Source organism: Chrysochloris asiatica, unplaced genomic scaffold (genome assembly GCF_000296735.1).
Source record: "Chrysochloris asiatica unplaced genomic scaffold, ChrAsi1.0 scaffold00069, whole genome shotgun sequence".
Taxonomy (NCBI): domain Eukaryota; kingdom Metazoa; phylum Chordata; class Mammalia; order Afrosoricida; family Chrysochloridae; genus Chrysochloris; species Chrysochloris asiatica.
Window position 1 is genome coordinate 7,485,806 of NW_006408587.1, and position 20,380 is coordinate 7,506,185.

General features: G+C 41.9%; 1 protein-coding gene across 1 annotated transcript in view; it reads right to left on the reverse strand.

Annotated features, from left to right (window-relative positions):
* Nucleotides 1–20,380, reverse strand: part of ZNF462 (zinc finger protein 462) — a 184,117-nt gene that overhangs the window by 85,247 nt on the left and 78,490 nt on the right. The window contains exons 4-7 of the mRNA XM_006864693.1: nucleotides 19,715–19,879; nucleotides 17,892–17,995; nucleotides 12,848–12,966; nucleotides 7,226–7,417 (exon numbers count right to left, since the gene is read on the reverse strand). Coding sequence (XP_006864755.1) covers nucleotides 7,226–7,417; nucleotides 12,848–12,966; nucleotides 17,892–17,995; nucleotides 19,715–19,879 — 580 coding nt within the window. The remainder of the gene's footprint in view (nucleotides 1–7,225; nucleotides 7,418–12,847; nucleotides 12,967–17,891; nucleotides 17,996–19,714; nucleotides 19,880–20,380) is intronic.

The following is a 20,380-nucleotide window of genomic DNA, read 5'->3' on the forward strand; positions in this document are numbered from 1 at the left end:
ACAATGGTGGTGGGGGTGGTTGGGTGCCATGAAGTTGGTTCTGACTCATAGTGACCTTATACAGATTTGCAAGGTTGAAAATCTTTTTGATCTTTGTGGGGACAGAGAGCCTCATTTTATTCCCCCAGAGCAACTGGTGGATTCAAACTGTTGACCTTGTAGCTAGCTGCCCAGCTCATAATAGGGAGGGTTAAAAGATTCTTTTTCAAGGAAGATGCATTCCTCTTAGCAGAATGAGTATGTTAGAAAGTATCTGTTGCAGAAGTCCTTAAGATTTCTGTTTTCCTTTGAACCTGCCTCTTTAGCAGGAACTAAATAAACCTGATGTTAAGTGCCATCAAGTGGGTTTCAACTCATAGTGACCTCGTATAGGGTTTCTGAGGAGCAGCTGGTGGGTTTGAACTGCCGACCTTGTGGTTCACAGGCCAGTGGTGATCCTAAACTTATTGTTATATAATTTAGTCCTCTGAAGCTAGAAATGTTAGGGGTCTCAGTACAATGAATTGATGTGAAATGAAAATCTGTAATCCTTCAGGAAGTGATTGGTGAGCCGAGGGATGTCAGGATTTAAAATCTATATATTTAACTCCCTCCATTGGAACATTAGGGGGCAGACTCAAAAACACAATTATGAAGACTTTTAAAGCAGCATATCACAAGTATGAAATATCTGGGTGGTGCAAGCAATGAACACACTCAGGTGCTAACCAAACATCTGGAGACTTGAGTTTACCCAGAGGCACCTCAGAAGAAAGTACGGGTAATCCACTTCTGAAAAATCATCCTTTGAAAATCCAATGGAGCATAGTTTCATGAGTTCAAATCAACTTGATGGCAAATAGTAGCCACAAGGTATAAATAGAGTATGCGGATGAGTAATAAAAAGAATAATCCAGGACTAGGAAAGTTCATCTTTGAAGGAAGAGAAAATCAGAGAAGCAGACAGGGATTTGATGGGTTAGACAATAATGACTAATTATTGGGTTAGACAATAATGACTTGCAACAGAGCTTATTTGGAGACATGGAAGTAGAAATGAGGTTAGATGTTGAGGAGAGCGGGTATAGAGATGGTAAGAAACAGTACTTGCTAGTGAATCCATTCTGGAAGGGGAGAAAACATGACTACACTATACAATGTGAACTTAGTACAGACAACTTGGTGTTTAGCGGGCAATAAGAAATGCCTGTGGTTCCTTGAGCAGAGGTGTCTTGACAAAAATAGGTCTTAGCAAATATTACTTGAGTCTAGGAAACAAAAGCCAATGGTGAAGTCATAACAGAAATTCTGGCATTAAAAATATTCACAAAGCTCCTTGTAGCATTTTTCTTTTAATTCAGAATATCAAAGACTCCTTTGTTGGGTGGACTATATCAAGATCTATATTATAGAGGGAGAGGGATTAGTAGCAAGAAATTGTTTTCTGTTTGCCCACGCTGCCAACTACCACTTGGAAGACAAGACTATGCTACCCTCATTCACCTTACTTATTTTTCACATGGTTTCAGTGTCAGATTTAAATTTTTGTTTTCAATGTGCCACAGTCGTTATTTTCTAAAGAGCCAATTCCATACAGCATAACTGGACAGATAGAACAAATAAAATAATTTATTCTTTGGAGGGAATTCAAGGGAGAAAGATGATAGAATGTCATCATCCACCTGACTTCTTATAAAGGATACAACTGAATTGTAAATCACGTGTCATTGCCAATGCAGTGTAGCCTCTCAGACCTAAACACATCTTAGCTAAAACACTGTCCTAGTTTCTTTATCATTTCATATATATGTGTGTTTCTATACTGAGAGCAGAGAATTAAAAGGGAAAAAGAAAGAAAGAAAACACAGATAAAATTCAGTCCTATCTTTTCTATGGCAGGAGAAGGGACCAGTAAACACAAATAAAACAGCACTTCCCTTTGTTGACAACCTTATTGTTCCTCTGATTACATTGTTTAGAATAGCAATTCCATGTCATTTCCCATTACCCTATACACAAAACGAATACTACACAGCCATTGCTCTTCTTTCAACAGTGGATGGTGACGAATATATAGAGGAATCGCGTGCTGATAAGCCATGTCAAGACTGACAGCACAGAGTCTGAGAGCCCCCTTTATGCTGAGAAGAAGTGTGTGGTCAGGCAGCTGGGGCGGATGAGGGGAGCTCCCTTCTACCATCTCCTTTGTGCCTTCTCAGCTGCCCTTGTTCACAGCGCTTCCCTCTCAGCTGGGAGGGTGCAGCTTTAGAGGCAGCTCCTTTTCCAGGGGGTTTCCCTCTGCCAGAGAAGACTGGCTCACTCTCGGGACAGCAAGCATTTGACCACCCCAAATAGCATTCAGCATGTCAACTCATTTTATTCACATCCCTCACCAGGGAACCAGAAAGCTAGGGACACGCTGGTGATTTCCTGGTTTTATGGCTCTCGCTAGCATAGGAGTCCTGGTGTGATACTGTGGGTTAATGCACCAGACTGCAAAGCCACTGAACTGCAAGGTTGGCAGGTCAAGCTCACCAGCTGCTCCTTGGAAACCCTATACAGGGTGGCTATGGGTCAGAACTGATTCGACAGCACACAACAACAACAATAGCATAGTGGGTACAAATCGGGCTGTGAACCACAAGGTCAGCAGTTCGAAACTACCAGCTGTTCCATGGGAGAAAGGTGAGGATTTCTGCTCCCGTAAAGATTTTCAGCCTTGGAAACCCTGTACAGGGCCGCGCTGAGTCGGAACAGACTACATGGCACATATCCGCCAACTGCCACTCCCCCAAGGGCTGCAACACATTTTTGGTTCTTGTGTTCACAGTGTCCTGGCATCTGCAGTGCGGGAAACCTTCGGTGAGAGCCAACAGTCCCACAGCTTCTCCCTATTAAAAAGTGCAATTGGATTTCACATGTGTGCTTCAAACAGTAGTCTAGGCGTGATTTACAGGCTACTGTGTAGCCCCACAGCTGCTTTTTCATAGCCTGGACTTACTTGTTTCTAGGACTCTACCGCTGAGCTCCCAAGCTAACGGTCCTCCTACTTTGTACCTCCCTCAATTATTCACCCACCACTCGTCTGTCAGTTTGTCACACTGTGGTCACTTGCATGTTGCTGTGATTCTGAAAGCTATTCCACCAGTATTTTAAACCAGCAGGGTCATCCATGGTAGACAGTTTTCAGATGAGCTTCCAGACAAAGACAAACTAGGAAGAAGGAGTGATGAACTACTTCCAAATATTGAGTCACTGAAAACATTATGAAGAGCAGAGAAACACTGTCAGACATAGTGCTGGAAAATGAGGTTGGCCCAGGATCAGGCAAGTGTTTCCTTCTGCTGTAAATAGGGTTGCTATGAGTTGGTATTGACTTGATGGCACCTAACAACAACAACAACAATTATTCACAGGCATCAACATCTTCATTCCAAAATCGCGTAAAACCCATTGTAAGTATTCAAGAAAATATTTATTGAATGAATAAATAAATATAATTTCCACAGCCTTATCCATCTATGACAACAGTTTATTTGAAGGGCTTCTTAGTTGCTTATGTAAAACCCCAAACACAAACCTAGTGTTATCGAGTCAATTCTGACTCATTGAGACACTGGATATGGTTTCCAAGACTATAGACCTTTATAAGAGCAGAAAGCCTCATCTTTCTCCCTCAGAGAAGCTAGTGGGTTTTAACTTCCAACCTTCTGCTTATCCAAAAGTGCCACCAGTCTCCGTATATGTTATGTATATACACTAAAAACAGCACAGGCCCAATGAATTTTGTGGAAACCCCACTAAATGGTTCCCACCAAGGGATATTTCACCAACATGTGTGCTTTCCTGAGAAAATAAAATAAAATAAAACACTTGTATAAATTTGAATCGGGCTGCGAACCACAAGGTCAGCAGTTTGAAACTACCAACTGTTCTGCTGGAGAAAGATAAGGCTTCCTGCTCCTGTAAAGGAGCTCTGGTAGCGTAGTGGTTACGAATCGGGCTGCGAACCTTAAGGTCAGCGGTTCGAAACTACCAGCCACTCCGCGGGAGAAAGATAAGGCTTTCTACTCCTGTAAAGATTTACACCCTCGGAAACCCTGCACAGGGTCGCTATGGGTCGGAACCGACTCGACGGCACTTAACAATAACAACAACAACAAAGATTCACATCCTTGGAAACCCTATACAGGGTCACTATGAGTCAGAATCGACTCCACAGCACATAACAACAACATATAATTCAAATGCTCTTCCGAGGGCTGAACTAAGACAGGCCTGTTGGTTTTGTGCAGGAACATGAATATTATATCATCATATGGAAGACCCCAAAGGAGATGGACTGGCACAGTGGCTCATGTATAACCACAATTGTGAGATGGCCCAGGGCCCGGCAGTGTTCCCTATGCTGTGCATAGGGTCACTATGAGTTGGAAGCATCAGAACTCGACAGCACCTAACAACAACAACAACAACAACAAGGCCATCTTCTATAACATCATAAGTCAGTCCAACTTCCAAGAGAATAAAACCAGTCTTGGGGGTTGTGGTTAGTTTAGACACGGGTGCTGATCTTTCTAAAGATTTGATTTTAAGTTTTTCAGGGAAATGATGGTACAGGCAGTCTCTGGATTCCCAATGAGTTCCATTCCAAAGCTGTAACTTGAGCATAGCTTGTAATGTATTTATTTCTGATTCTTCTGTGCATAGTGCAGGTCTTGGCAGAGTGGGGTAACAAAGTTAACTGGACTCTTCTTAGCCAGTTCAGAAAAGGGAATCAAAACAATGAATGGTTTTTAGGATTCTTATGAGCTGTAACTAAGGCCTCAGAGTTCCGGTGTGGTGCTATAGGATAAGCACTGGACTGCTAACTGCAAGGTTGGCGGTTCAAACCCACCAGCTGCTCATTGGAAACCCTATTCAGGGTCATTATAAGTCAAAATTGACTCAATGACACTTAACAACAACATGAGTGAGGCCCACCTTTCAAGGTAGAAGGTCACAGGAAAAAGAAGGTGTAGCATGGAGAGGAATATCCCAGGAAAAGCCGTTGCAGGAAACAGTGCTTGAATTAATCCATTTTACCGAAATGATTGCATAGGTTTAGCTTCTATTTCAGTGAAAGAAATGAACTAATCATCTTGTTAATAAGGATCTTGCAATTGGGATTAGATTATACTTTGCCCTCTGGTTACAAAATGCCAATCCCAGGAAGTAGAATTCCAAAATGAGAAGGGTGTTGTTCCAGATCCTCACACTCTCCCCAACCCTAGGCTTAAGATTCAAGTTTTCTTAGAGGAAAATAAAGACTTTCTCCTACATTTTATTTTAAATGACTACACTGATAGCTGAGCCCTCGTGTGGCACTGTAGGATAAGCACTGGACTGTTCATTGCAATGTTGGCAGTTCAAATTCACCAGCTGCTCTGACCATCCTATACAGGGTTGCTAGGAGTTGGAACCAATTTGAAGACACAAAACAACAACACACCCAAGGACAGCTGAGGAGATATATAGCTCCATTCATTACAAGTCACAACCAGGATAATGTCTTTGTTAAGCAGAAAACCTTCAAGAATGGAAACCCAGGAAGAAGCTATAGTGATTTAACAATGATTTGCAAAGGAAAGGTCACCTAATTCTACAACTCAATAAAGTGGAGTTTAGCTTCAGGACTTACTTACCTTTTCATTTCCTTTTAGTTATCTGCTTATAGGAGTCCTGGCGTGAAGCTCTGGGGTAAAGCACTGGATTGCAAGGTTGGTTTGAACTACAAGGTCAGGTCAACACTAGGAGTGGGAACTGACTTGATAGCACTTAACAACAACAACAACATCTGCTTATAGGCCATATGGAAAAAGAACCTTTGTTGGCTTGACAATCTGATAATTAGACCATGCTGACATGTTGGGATCTTCAGATCTTCAGAACACCTAGAGAGTCTCTCTTTTTAAACCTTTAAATAGTCAAGATTAATATTTGTTATATATGGTTCCAATGGTCAGAGTTGTAACCAATAACTGAAAATCAGAGGGATAAAACTACCATTCATTCAATATGTATGAAGTGTTATATTAGGCATTTTACATATTTACTTTTTCTCATTCATCTCACACAATAACCTGTTGAGAGTGATAAGGTTATTTAATTTTACATATTGATATAGGAAGTCAAAAGTTGCCTAGGGGAACAGAACTATTCAAATGCAGATTTCTTTTCTAGTTTACTAAATTCCTCCCCAAAATGTTTAAGAACAGACATTGAGAGAAGACAGTCTATTCCTAGCCTGGAAAGTATTCAAACTAGTGCCACAAAATGCTTACTAGTGATGTTGGGGATTCAAACATTAGGGGGAGTTAGTACAGAGCAGCTCTAAGGTCTTCTACTTCTCTAAGATTTTGCAGACTTCCTCCTTCTAAGTACTAAATCATGTAGTTCCAAGACTGACCCATCCTACCTTCTTCCCAACTGATGTTTACTCAACATCCTTCAGTTGTAAGAAGGCACTAAGCTACCCAAAGGTATCATGTGACTCGAGCAGACAGACTTTCCTCACTTGCTCACCTTTCCATTCTTACTCTGCATTTTGTGCAGTTGTCATATATAGTTGTTACCTCAAACATTTCACAATACACACAGAAACAAAATGGGCTGCAAATAAAGAAATTAATCTGCATGGTAATTCCTTTTGCCTTCTTTCTCAACACCAGTCAAAGTGTCCAACACTAACCCATCCCACACTTGTGCTTGTCCTACAAGCAAATGTCAATCTATACTGTGAATATACTGACATTTGTATTAGCTTTTTAAAAACAGTATTGAAAAATACCAAACAAGTTGTTGTCAATTCAATCTCGACTCATGGCGACCCCAAGTGTCAGAGTAGAACTGTGCTTGACAGAGTTTTCAGTGACTGATTTTTTGAAAAAAGATTGACGGACATTGTTTCCAAGGTGCCTCTGGGTAGACTTAAACTTCCAAACTTTTGTTAGCAGCTGAGCGCATTAGGTGTTGTCCCTCACAAGTATAGACTGACATAGCACAACAGACTCCCTGAATTCACTTTCCAACTTCAACTTCTGTACAGTCAATCTTTTCACAATTCTTCCTTCATTTGAACCATCATGTTATTGTGCAAAAGTCTCATGTAAGAAAGCATGATTGGTCATTTCCACACCCTTAAATCCCAGCCCACCTCAGCCATAGATACTAGATAGTTAATTCTGACTCAGAAGCCCATTTTTACCATTGGAGTCTTCTATTTCTTCAGCTGGGGTAGCTTTTTGTGAGGAGTGGTGGGCGTGTGAGGAGAGGAGACTGACAATTCGAGGCCTGGGGAGGGTCAGGGCTTTTCCGTGGACCTTGAGGGAGTGTTCTTTCAACTGGCTGATTGTCATGGTGGAAAACGAGCACCAAGAACACTTGTAGGCATGTTCACCTGGAAGAAGATCATGGTAAGGAACAGAGCAGGAAACAGGAGGGAGAATGGTAAAAGGTAGGATAGTGGGGGTGGGAAACAAAATAACATGGTTAATTGACTCTTCAAGTTCTTCCCACTTGAAGAGTTAACCTTCACAGACCAGCTACCCACCTCCATCCCCACAATCACAATGCTCCTTTGGGATTAAAACATTTCAACTAGATCCATAATCAGGTTTATCTGATCCCTTTTCATTTCATGTTCTACATACAAGGATGAGGCTATGGCTTGGTTCCCTGATAGAAAGTGAAACCCAAATGTCTATGATAATCTCTTTAGATATGTTTTCAAACCCTCAATCTTCCTCTCCATACTAAGAAATGACCATGCCAATATTCATATTATTATTGTTGTTGTTAAGTACCGTTGAGTTACTTTCAACTCATAGTCACCCTGCACAGGGTTTCCAAGGCTGTAAGGTTAAAAACCAATAAACTCAGTTCTCATTCCAAGGGTCCATCAGTGACTTTTCACACACAAAGTCGCTCCTGTGCTAGCTCTATTGTGCTGTTCTCTGCCTTTTCTTCTTGACTGTTCACCTCTTCTACCTCACACATCCAATCATTCACATTTCATAAACTTCAACTTACATAAAGCACCATTTTATCTAATCAACAGCACAGAGTTGGTTAAAAAGAAATCACTTCTTTAGTTGAAAAAGAGTTATATATATGTGTGTGTGTGTGTAGCCCCAACATTTTCAATTAACAGTAATTTAAATAAAAACAGGTCGCTGTTGTTTTTAGTTTTTGTTAACAGCACTGAAATATAGGACAGATTGTAATGACCAAATTAAGTAAAAGTGTAATTTACCTTTGCTTTTAAATAAATCACATGTTGTGAAAAAATAGGTTATGTGTATATTTCTGGAACAGAGGTACATGGTTATGGTCAATCAGAAAACAATTTTGCTTTATATAACAATAACTTAGACTCATTCCTTGGACTTAGACTCATGCTTTGGACTCAGTACCACTTCGGTGGGTCTATATTAAGGAAACAGCCTTTAATACATGGAAAACTTTATTTAGAAACTCACATTATTTATGCTTGAATAAGGTAAGACACAACCTAAAGTTTCAACCATAAGGGAATGATTAGGCAGATGATAGTCCATTAAAATAAATTATTGAAAAGTTTGTACTTACATAGAAAACTATAAACAAACAGAAAAGGTAATACTTTAAATTAAATTATCAAGTATTCACTTGTAAGCATGTTCACATAGTTTTTAAAATTTATATTTAATGTCAGCTTTAAAACTCATAGAATGAAGAAAGGAAAAGGAGAAGAGATGAACTTCAGTAACAAAAGCTTTGAGTACTAACAGAAACTAGTGTAACTGAGGGCAAAGCTGGTGGCCTACAGCTCAAATCTCTGTCCTTGCTGTTAACCAGTGATTTGTTACTACTTTCCTGCCACCCCGAAAATCACTAAATGGTTCACATGTGAAGAAAATCCAGCCTCCCAAGTTCTGCATTAACAAGTCTGCTGGTTACCACTGATTACTTCCAGAACTTGCATGTCCAAGACAGCCTTGAAGAGAACTTCAAAAACCTTGAATTATACCATCTTCTGCAACACAAGATGAAGTCCTGGTGTGGCACTGTAGGATAAATACTGGACTGCTATGCTAACCACAACATTCGCAATTCACCAAGCACTCCCTAGAAACCCTTTACAAGGATACTCTGAGTTGAAACTGACTCAAAGGTACTTAGTAACAACAACACAAGACAGAGTAGAATGGTTCCTCCAAAGCAGTCAGAGGAGCCACGCACCCAGCGTCATCACAGAGCAAATGATACCACAAGGTCTGGCAGGGAATAGTGGTATTTACCAGTACTGCTGCATGAATCCGAATTGTGGTATTGGCAAAGAATATTACATAGACTGCAGACTGCCTTAGAAAAAATACAAAAATGCTCCTTGGGAGCAAGGATGCTGAGACTTAAGCTTTACACATTAAGAAAAGCTATGAGAGGTCACTGAAAACAAGCACTCAATGAGATAAAGTGACAGAACAGCTACAGCAAGGCGTTTGAACATATCAAAAATCATGAAGATGGTTCAACACAGACATCTCCATAAGTAAAAGACAATACCACAGCAAATAACAACTGCTATCCTTATTCTATTTTTCATTTTTTAAATGTAGCCTGGCTGCAGAAACCTTCTTGGGTGGCTGTAGGTAGCATAACCTATGAGAGACTTCACATGGAAATTATTTGGTTAGTTCATCTCTCAAACTTGGACATACCATCAGGAGGGACCAGTCCTTAGAGAAGGACATCATGTTTGGTAAAGTGGAGGGTCGGGGAAAAAGGGGAGTCACCCAAAGAGATGGATTGGCACAGTAGCAGCTGTAGTGGGCTCAAATGCAGCAGTGATTGGGAGGTTGGCACAGGACTGGGCAGTGTTTCATTCTGTTGTGCATATAAGGTTGCTATGAGACGGTATTGACTCAATGGCACATAACAACAAATAATAGTACTTTTGAACCTTTAAAATAAAATAATCCATCTAGAATAAATGAGATCAGTCATAAATCTTTTAGAAAAATACACTGGCTTTCTTCAAACCAAGCCACTCTCAGTCGATGGAGACCAAGATCTAGGCTGTGTGATGGTGGTGGTTATGTGCTGTGGAGTCGGTTCCAACTCATAGCAACCCTATACAGGGGTTTCTAAGGCTGTAAATCTTTACAGGAGCAGAAAACCTCATCTTTCTTCCACGGAGCAGCTGGTAGTTTTGAACTGCTGACCTTAAGGTTCGCAGCCCAAATCGTGACCACTATGCTACCAGAGCATGTGTTGTTGTTGTTGTTGTTGAGTGCCATCGAGTCGGGTCCGACCCATAGCGACCCTGTACAGGGTTTCCGAGGGTGTAAATCTTTACGGGAGTAGAAAGCCTCATCTTTCTCCCGCGGAGCGGCTGGTAGTTTCGAACCGCTGACCTTAAGGTTCGCAGCCCGATTCGTAACCACTACGCTACCAGAGCTCCTACACCAGAGCATGTGTAGAGAAATGAATTATACAAGTATTGTTCCTACTCACTCATGGATGCTTCCTTCTCACCAAGTCAATAACCCAGGAGGCCAGTATGCAAAGTCTCTCTGAAAACAGAAACTTTTGCTCAGTGCTCTGGAGTCCACGTGCAACCTCTGGCATTCTCTTAAAGTCCTTCCCACAGACAAATCCGTGTGCCAACTCCACTAGTAAAAATGCTTTTGACAAGCCAGATGCCTATGGGGAAATCTCACCAGGATGGTGTCCCAGCTGAACAATTTACAAAACACACAAGTTAGAAAAGAATGATTTGAACCCTGAAGTCACCCACTGTGTAACCTTCCATAGAATTTTCCTAGAGATATCAAAATACAAACAGATAGGGTGAAACCCATAGAGCTGATCTCCTATCCCATCCCCTCCCAAAGTGGGACTTGGGAGCAGCTGAGCAGACGTTCAATGACAGGCTACGCCCAGTTCAACAGGACCCAGTACTGGAGACAGCCAAGAGAAGAGAGACCATCATGTTTCCACAGAGATGGCCAAAGAGAAGAACCTAGGCTCTTGGCTGTTAAAATGAGGGTACAAGGCACAAGAGAAACTATTAATAAACTGAAGAATCCCGATAGAACGTACTGTTACTGAGAAGATTTGATTTGTGGACGGACCTCGGATAGTACAGCTAGGTCTTCTGTGGTATTCATTTGCCCCAGTTTCCTGTGTGCTTGACTTCAGTTCCTACAAAGTGGTCAGGACATCTTAAGGGACCCAAGGCTGCTGTTGAGACTGGTTTCTGAGAGTGACTGAGAAAGAACATCATGGAGAGTCCCCTGACCTCCCCACTGCCTTCCCTAGCCCATGCCTCTCTCCTGGCTGAGCTCTGATTAGCTACCCAAGGGCAAAAGCACAGGGGATTATGTGTCTTCCACCATATGCAACGAGGAAGAGAGAGGGAGGCAACATCATCTTGACAGTACAAAGGATGTAGGTCTGACATCAAATTCTTGATGATGCACTTTTGAGCAGATCATTTAACTGAGTCCCTGTATTCTCATCTGAAAGGAGCTCTGGTAGCGTAGTGGTTATGAATCGGGCTGCTAACCTCAAGGTTGGCAGTTCCAAACTACCAGCTGTTCTGTGGGAAAGAGATGAGGCTTTCTGCCATGTAAAGATTTACAGCCTCAGAAATCCTGTGCAGGGTCACTATGAGTTGGAACTGACTAGATGGTACTTAACAACAACAACAATTCTCATCTGAAAGTGAGGATGACAATAATATCTACTTCCTAGGACTCACTGAAGAGTCTTGGTGTAGCGCTGTGGGCTAATGTGCCAGACTGCAAAGCCATCTGAACTGCAAGGTCGGTGGTTCAAGTTCACCAGTTGCTCCTCAGAAACCTTATACAAGGTTGCTATGGGTCAGAACCGATTCAATGGCACTTAACAACAACAACAGGACTCACTGAGACCTACATCCATCCTGGCTGCATTAAGTAAGATGATGGATATTACATGTGTAAGGTCCCTGTGCATGAATAAATATTCCAGATTGGTAGTTTGAACTCACCGAATGACACCACAGAATAAGGAGCTGGCAACCTGTCTTCATACAGAAAACCCTAGGGAACAGTTCTACTCTGTAACACATGTTTGCCATGAGTTGGGATTGGCTCAATCACAACAGATCTGGTTTTGGTTTCAGTACAGAACAAAATCTATTAAGAGAGTGCTCTGAGAAGGAACACAGAGATAAACACAGCTCCTGGCCACTCAAGACCCAGTCATTTCCTATCTGGTATATGGAAACGTATCTAAGAGAATCCTGTAAGAAGTCTCACACATCTGGAGTTCTCTTTGACTATTTGCACCTGGTTGGGACTAAAACTTCAGTTTAATTGGAAACCTCTAGTGGATGTCTGCATTTCCATTAGGAAGGGTAGATAATCTAGAAGGTTCTATTAAAACATGCTGCTCAGTGCCATTAAGTCAATTTTGACACTTAGCAACATTGTATAGGATTCCTGAGGCTTTATATCTTTTGCAGGAGCAGAAAGCCTCACCTTTTTCCTGCAGAGCAACTGGTGGGCTTGAACCAGAGCTTATCCTATAGAACCACGGTGCTCCCATATTAAAACATAAAACAACCTAATACTAACCTATCTAGATGTATGAAATAAATTAGAATATGGGCTTTGTATTGCTCTGGCTTCTGGCACTTTCTTTTATCATACTAAAAAGCACTGAACACAAAGCCAAGTCAAGGAAAACTTCTTACATTCATTTGTAGACAAGAGAGAATATAAAATTTCACCCAATAAACATCATTCAATTTAAAACTCACAGAGTGCAAAGAACTTGTACATCACAAATAACAACTCACCAGCATGAGCTTTGAGTATATGTGTTTTCAGCCGGCTGTTATAGGACGACTTGAAGGAGCAGAGCTTGCATCGGAATGGTTTATGGTGTCCGTGGTGGGTTTGCATGTGGCGATCCAAACTGGACACAGAGGGGCAAGGAAAAAAGAAAATCTAAGATTAAAAATTGTGTGAGGCATCTTCTTATGGCTCCTTTTCTAGGAACACCCATTATATGCTGTTCAATGTCTTGTTACTCTCCAATGACCATCCTTACACACTCAAAATAATAATAAAATGTGAAACTAAAAACATTGGCAAGAGTTGTGCCTGCTTCAAAATTGTGGCTGATAAAGGATGAAACCAAAAGATCTTTAGGGATTGAAACATGGCAATGTAACAGGTCATAGTGAACTCTTATGTGCCTTTCTGCAGAAACACAACTTTTCACAATTGGAAAAACCCAAACTTACAGCCACTAAGCTGATTCTGACTCACAGAGACCTGATAGAACAGAGTAGAACTGCTCCTTAACGCTTCTGAAGCCGCAAATATTTACAATAGCAGACAGGCTCTCTTCCTTCCAAGGAGTGGCTGGTGGGTTTAAACCTGCAACCTTGCGAGTTAGCAGCCCATATCTACCCCACAGTGCCATTCAAATAAAGAAGGTAAAACATGGGTAAATTCAAGTGTCCCACCAAGGATTTGAGGGATGCCTATCATTTAGTGCTTTAACTTATTTCAAAAAAAGAGAAAGAATTGGGAATTCAGAGAAAGCTATTTTAATAATAAGGAACCCACATTATTACATAATAATTATTGGTCTAAAAAAATTCCTACGCTTACCAAACAAGGTACATGAAGAAAGTCCCAATTTCGTATTACCCAATAAGCAAGGTGAGCACAGGTTTACTGTGCTTACTGACTAATCTGCAGCTGTTCACTACAGATTAGTCAGTAAGCATGAGTAAGTCCATGCTTACCTTTGCTTATTGGATAATTGGCCCCTACTATCAGTATCCTGTTGTTGTTAAGTGCTGTTAAGTTGGCTCTGATTTTTGGTGACCTTAATAGAGTTTCCTGGGAGGCAGTTGGTGAGTTTGAACTGTCAACCTTGCAACTGGTAATGCAGTGTTTATCCTACAGTGCTACACCAAGAACAAAATTTCATTTTAAATGATTCCTATGGGATGCTACTGTTTCCCATTTAAACACTGAACTCTCACGGTCAGTTGCCTGTGGCCATCTCCCTCTGATGTTCTTTAGCTAGAGCTTACTCAATCAGCACTAAACAAACCCATCAATTTTTCCTCCCAAACAAATCCTCTTCATTTCCTTGTTACTATAAATGGCAATTTGCCTAGTCAAACGGACTCTCAATCTAGAGGCTGTCCTATCTGGAGTCTATTTTATCCCTCTTTCTCTACATTAAAGTCAATTTTTCCAAGTCATGCAGATTGTAATTTCCGCACCATTCTTCTAAGTTCTACACTAACTTCTTTGATAAATTACTATAACTGTCTCCTAATTGCCTCCCGTCCCCTGCTTTCCTTTTTTTTAACTCAGGAGCATAGTCTAAAGAGTCAGATTGAAATCCTAGCTATTATTTATCAACTATACAACCTTGGGCAAGTCATATAGTTATATAGGATCATATGTCATAAGGATGTTTTCAGCATGAAATAATACTTCATGGTGCACATAGCAAGGCTCGTGGAATGTTAGCAATTATAATTACCTGAACCACACTTTTACCAATATCAATTAGAAAGCTGTGATGCCTTACATTCAAAGTCTCTAAATATGGTGTCCACTTGAGTATTCAGACTTTCTCTTTCATGAACTCTAACACGTAAAACTTAACCACCAGCTGGTCCTCAAATGAGCTTCATACTCTCCTTATTAGGCTTCAGTTCTTGCCGTTTCCTCTACCTCCTACATTCTTGACAAACTGTGGCTCAGTGGTAGAATCCTCGCCTTTTGAACAAGAGATCTAGGTTCGATTCGTAGTCCATGTATCTCGTATACTGCCACCATCCAGAGGGCTTGTGTGTTGCTATGATGCTGAACAGTTATCACTGGAGTTTCCAGACTAAGACTAGAGGAAGCGATCTACTTCCAAAAATCAATGAAAGCCCAATGGGTTACAATGGTCCAATCTGCAGCCAATCCTGGGGATGACACAGAGTCAGGCAGCACTTTGTTCCACTGTGCACGGGGTCATCATCAGTCAGGGGCCAATGATGGCAGCTAGCAACATCACTGTTGTAGCAAGTAACAAGAAGCTTCCTACTTAGAGATTTGACTCAAACACTTTCTATTCTACGAATCCTTTCTAAACATAGAGTCTTGGTGTGATGCTGGGGGATAAAGCACTGTACAGCAAGGTCAATTTGAACCACAAAGCTGTTGGTTCAAACTCACCAGCCGGTCCTTGGAAACCCTATACAGGGTCACTATGAGTTGGAACCAACTCAACAGCACTTATCAACAAACTTTTCTAAGTGGATGTAAAATTTCCCATCTTTGAAACTACATAGCATTTTATTGGTATTTTTAAACATATGTAAAATAGCTTGCTAAGTCTTTTGCATCTTTACTTTATAAAATGATTACACCCTAAATTCTCTTAAGAGCATAGATCATGTTATAGATTCATCTTTATGTTCCCCCCAAAGCCATGGTACTGTGCGTGGAAAAGGCTATGTTCATTTCTTCACAAGCATCTCTGGAGGCTCTACTATGTTTCAGGCAATGGGACAGAAGCTATTCCATCAACACTTATTTAAGGAAGAGAATCACACCAGTGGTTATATACTGATGCATGGGTCTGATAACAAACAAAGCTTTTAGGCTCCGTATAAGTTTATTGCCCATCCTAACCTCTGTAGCAACACTGTCTCCTCCTACCTTTCAACAGTCACTAACTTGAATTTTACCTTTTTGAGAAGCAAACCGTCTATCACTTATTTCTAATTATCATGAAAATAAACAACATGTCAGTCTTACAATCAATCACCTTCCATACAAGAATGTCAGAATGCATTACTAATTATTTATATTTTATACAGCTGAAAGGAAAGGGCACTAAAAGGTTGTTTCTTTTCAGAGGTTGTCCTCCTCCCCCAAAGCTGTACACACCTATCCTGAATTTACAACTCCTAATCTGATAGCGTAGTGGTTACGAATTGGGCTGCGAACCTTAAGGTCAATGGTTCGAAACTACCAGCCGCTCCGCGGGAGAAAGATGAGGCTTTCTACTCCCGTAAGGATTTACACCCTAGGAAACCCTGTACAGGGTCGCTATGGGTCGGAACCGACTCGACGGCACTTAACAACAACAACAACAACAATCTGAGAGGAAGGAGCTCTGGTAGCGTAGTGGTTACGAATGGGGCTGTGAACCGCAATGTCAGCAGTTCGAAACTACCAGCTGTTCCACGGGAGAAAGATGAGGCTTTCTGCTCCCGTAAAGATTTACAGCTTCGGAAACCCTGTACAGGGTCGCTATGAGTCGGAACCGAATCCATGGCACATAACAACAACAACAACAACAATCTGAGAGGGGCAAAGGGAAGCTCTCTCTCTCTCCTCCCCTCTCCCTCCCTGAACTTTAAGCTACTCTGTGGCATCCATAAACTCTCTTGCTTTTCATGGTCTTCTTCAAACTAACAAGCTATGGCTTTTTGGCCACACGGGCTAATAATCCTAACCTTACTACACAGTAACTCAATTTCCTAACTTCCTCAAATGATAAGGTTTGGGATGGATATCTAACAGACACATTGATAAACTTGTCTACATCCTGGCCCTCTCCTGTATAAATTGTAGTGATTCCTCCAATGCTCACTTACAAAATACCTACGTTTGCCAAGTCTAATGTTGTTTCTGACTCATCGAAATCCTGTATAGCATTTCCAAGGAGTGGGTAGTGAGTTTGAACCACTGATTTTGTGATTCAAACCAACCTTGCTGTCGGCGAAGTGCTATTAAATCAGTTCTGATCCATAGCAACCCTGTATAGGGTTTCTTAAGAGCAACTGGTGAGCTTGAACCACCACTGTTGTGGTTCAAAGTGACTTTGTAGTCTGGTGTATTAACCCACATCACCACCAGGACTCATATATGTGTGTGTGTGTGTGTGTGTGTGTGTGTGTGTGTATGTGTATGCATCATTTAGGACTTCTGGTGTGGCGCTGCCGGTTAATGCAATAAACAACATCAGTTTGGGCTGTTAAAGTCGGCAGTTCCAACTCACCAGCTGCTCCTTGGAAACCCTATACAGGGTTTCTATGAGTCAGATCCCGACTCGATGGAACTTAGCAACAACATCCATCATTTTATATATATATATATGTATGTGTGTATATACATCATATTATATATATATTGTTATGTGCCATCGACTCAGTTCCGATCCATAGAGATCCTGTATAGGGTTTCCAAGGTCAAGCTGGTGAGCTTGAACTGCTGACCTTGAAGTTCAAATGGCTTTGCAGTCTGGTGCATTAACCCAACCGCGACACCTAGACTCTCTCTCTCTCTCTCTATCTATATATATACATATATATATTCACACATACACACACACATACATATATATTTGTTTCTTTTCTTGTTTGTCACCTGATGTGGCACTGTAGTATAAGAAGCAGTTGAAAACCACCAGCCACTTCTCAGAAACCCCACACAGGGTCAGTATGAATTAGTCCCGACTCGACAGAAGTTAATAACAACAACAAATATCATCCAAATAATCTACTGTTTGTTTTGCAGCCTGATTTTACAGATGGGACGACTGAAGCTCAAGAAAACATAGTAACAGTAGGCATGAGCCATGTGAGGGATCTTCTGACTCCTCCAAGCTTGTCCAGCTCTAGCTTAGCTGCCCTCAGTATGACACCTACCTCCTGCTAATATACATGCCTCAGCCTCCTGCTGAGAACCACACACACACAAACACACACATGCCTCAGCATCAAAATAAACATTCACAGCCCTCAGCCTCTCCCCTACTATGTGACATTTCCTCCCAGTTACCAACTGCAGCTACCCAATAGCACTTACTTGTGCCTGAAAGCAGATACAAAGGAGCAATACTGGCAGCTGTACTTGTCCTCGCGGGTAAACATGGCCAGGGTCAGATGGCTCCTCTCGTGAGAACGCAGCCCCTGCGTGGACATCAGTACTCTGTCACATTGACTACAATGGTATCCCCCCGGCCGGGTTTCATCCTCCAACACTGCATCAAGCAAGCAGTGTTCACCATACACCCAGTCCACCAGGGTGCCACTGGTATCTTTGGCTGCTTCATATCCATCCAGGAACAAATGGGAAGGGTCTTCAGCCTCCTGCTAAGAGAACCACACACACACACATGCCCCAGCAACAAAATAAATATCCACTGTTACTGCCCCAGCTCTCATCCTCTCCCTTCATTCTCCAAAGTCATCAGCAGTTTCTGTCCAAGCTTCTCCCTGCCTCTCTGGCTCCGCCTGGAAGAAGGGCAAACAGATGGCCGGTTTTCATGAGTCGTAGGGCTTTGAGGGCAACATATCAGGACTAAGTTCCCTATTGTCTAGGAAATGAGAGGGAAGGGTTCTTCCTCTTTGAAACAGGTCATCCTAAAAAGAAAATTCAGATTGTGATTACACCTAAACTGATATAAAGTTGGGTTAGGATTATGGCTCAGAGAAGAGAAAGAAACAAAGAAAATGAAGAGCAGGGCTAGTTTCAGTGTTTAGGAGTCTTGGGCCATCATCTGACAATGAAGAAAAGCCAAAGTTCTTGTCCCTCTGCCTTCTACTCTCAACCCCAACCCACATAGAATGGTCAGGACCCTTGATCAAAGGTTGCTGTCTGATCGATTAAAAACTCAAGAGCAGCTTGATTTTTAAGTCACTCAATTTTTCGAGTTGCCCCTTGGATTACCAGTTCCTGGGCGGTCACTCTTTCCCTCCCTCACTTCATCCCAATATATATGCATGGGATGCGCCACAGTGGTATGGAAGAAGCTGGCTACAGCTGTCTCCTGAGTTGTAACTGCTCTGCAGATAGGCAGAAGGCTTCAGTCTTTAATGAGGATAAGTAGAAGCTTTCCCTCAACACTCAACTGGCTAGAGCAAGAGCGGAGGACAAAAATGCATTCCTGTATCCATAAGGAAAGTGCAGAGCACTGAACTAACTTCTGTGATCCAAAATGAGAAGTGCTTAGCAACACCTGGGAAGATGGGATGGAGACTTAGGTAAAAATTAAAACACTGACTGCATAAGGATTATGGTGTTGAAAACAGGCGGATTATTAATAAGGTCAGAGGAAAGAGGGGATGCAACTGTCAACAGCATACAAGGAGAGGGGTTGGAGGAGAAAGACCAGGTGGACAGATTCACAGGGTCAACTCTGACTTAAAAGCTCTTAGTTTTTGATTTAACATCTCGCGAACTCCCCACAGGACATCAAGGGCCATGGAATTGAAGTTGGGGCTTCTCCTGGGGCGCTGCACCCTCAGGCAGTGGGAGGAGCAGATGACAGAAACAGAACCTGCTTGATGGCTCTCTAGAGCTTGGGCAACTTTAGCTCCAGCAAACACCTAATGGCATTAAATGTAAAACACAAAGACAGCCAGCAGCCTCCAGCACTGAGAGAAAGGCCCAGACCTTCATTCTCCAAATTATCCATGTGGGTGGAAAACCCAGAACGAGAAGCTGTGGATGGTCCAACCTGCAAAGAAAGCAAAACAAGCCAAGCCAAGCCAAGCCAAGTCAAGCACAGCTCAGGAAGGCCTGCATTCTGAGACTCTCTTTCTGGAGAGGCTGGAAGCAGTGGGGTTAATGAGTAACTGGAATCGCTGGCACACAAGAATGCTCATCCAGACCTTCAGAGTTCTCACCTTCACGGCAGCGGACACGGCCGGGACGCTGCCATACTGGACGTGCTTTCGGAGGTGATTGCAGATAGCTCGGAGCGTCGGGTGCACTTCCACACAGAATTTACACTTGTAGCCCACCACTTTCCTCTCCTTGATCTTTGGCACCTCTTCTAAGTGACCAAAAGGCTGGTAAAATACAGTGGTAACCATCAGTACTCTGAGCCCTCCCTCAAAGCCAGCATTCATTCTTGTCACTAGCATATTTTATTTTTCAATAGATTAGTGGATTAAACCCAGGGATATATGTGTGTGTGTGTATGTGTGTGTGTTCGTTTTCATATTACAAATTCGTCAGCATCAAGGTACACTGCAAACTACGCAATGTCTCTGGAACCCAATATGTTAAACCTTGTGAGTAGAGCAGATCTTTGTGTAGAAGCCTCATCTTCATTGCCAACTGGTTTTCCAACCAGTTTCAACTACGCAGGTGAACGTTGCATAGTTACGCCATTAATGACCTTCTTGCAAAAAAAAAACAAAAAACTCTACTCCTGGAGAAGTTAGGTTCCTGTAGCAAACACTGAAGACCAAAACATGGCTGAGCAAGTGCTACAGATACCAAGAGACAGCCCGCAACTGCCTTATGGAAGAAAGCAAGTGTTGTCCTGTAACTAGGCTTTAGATAAG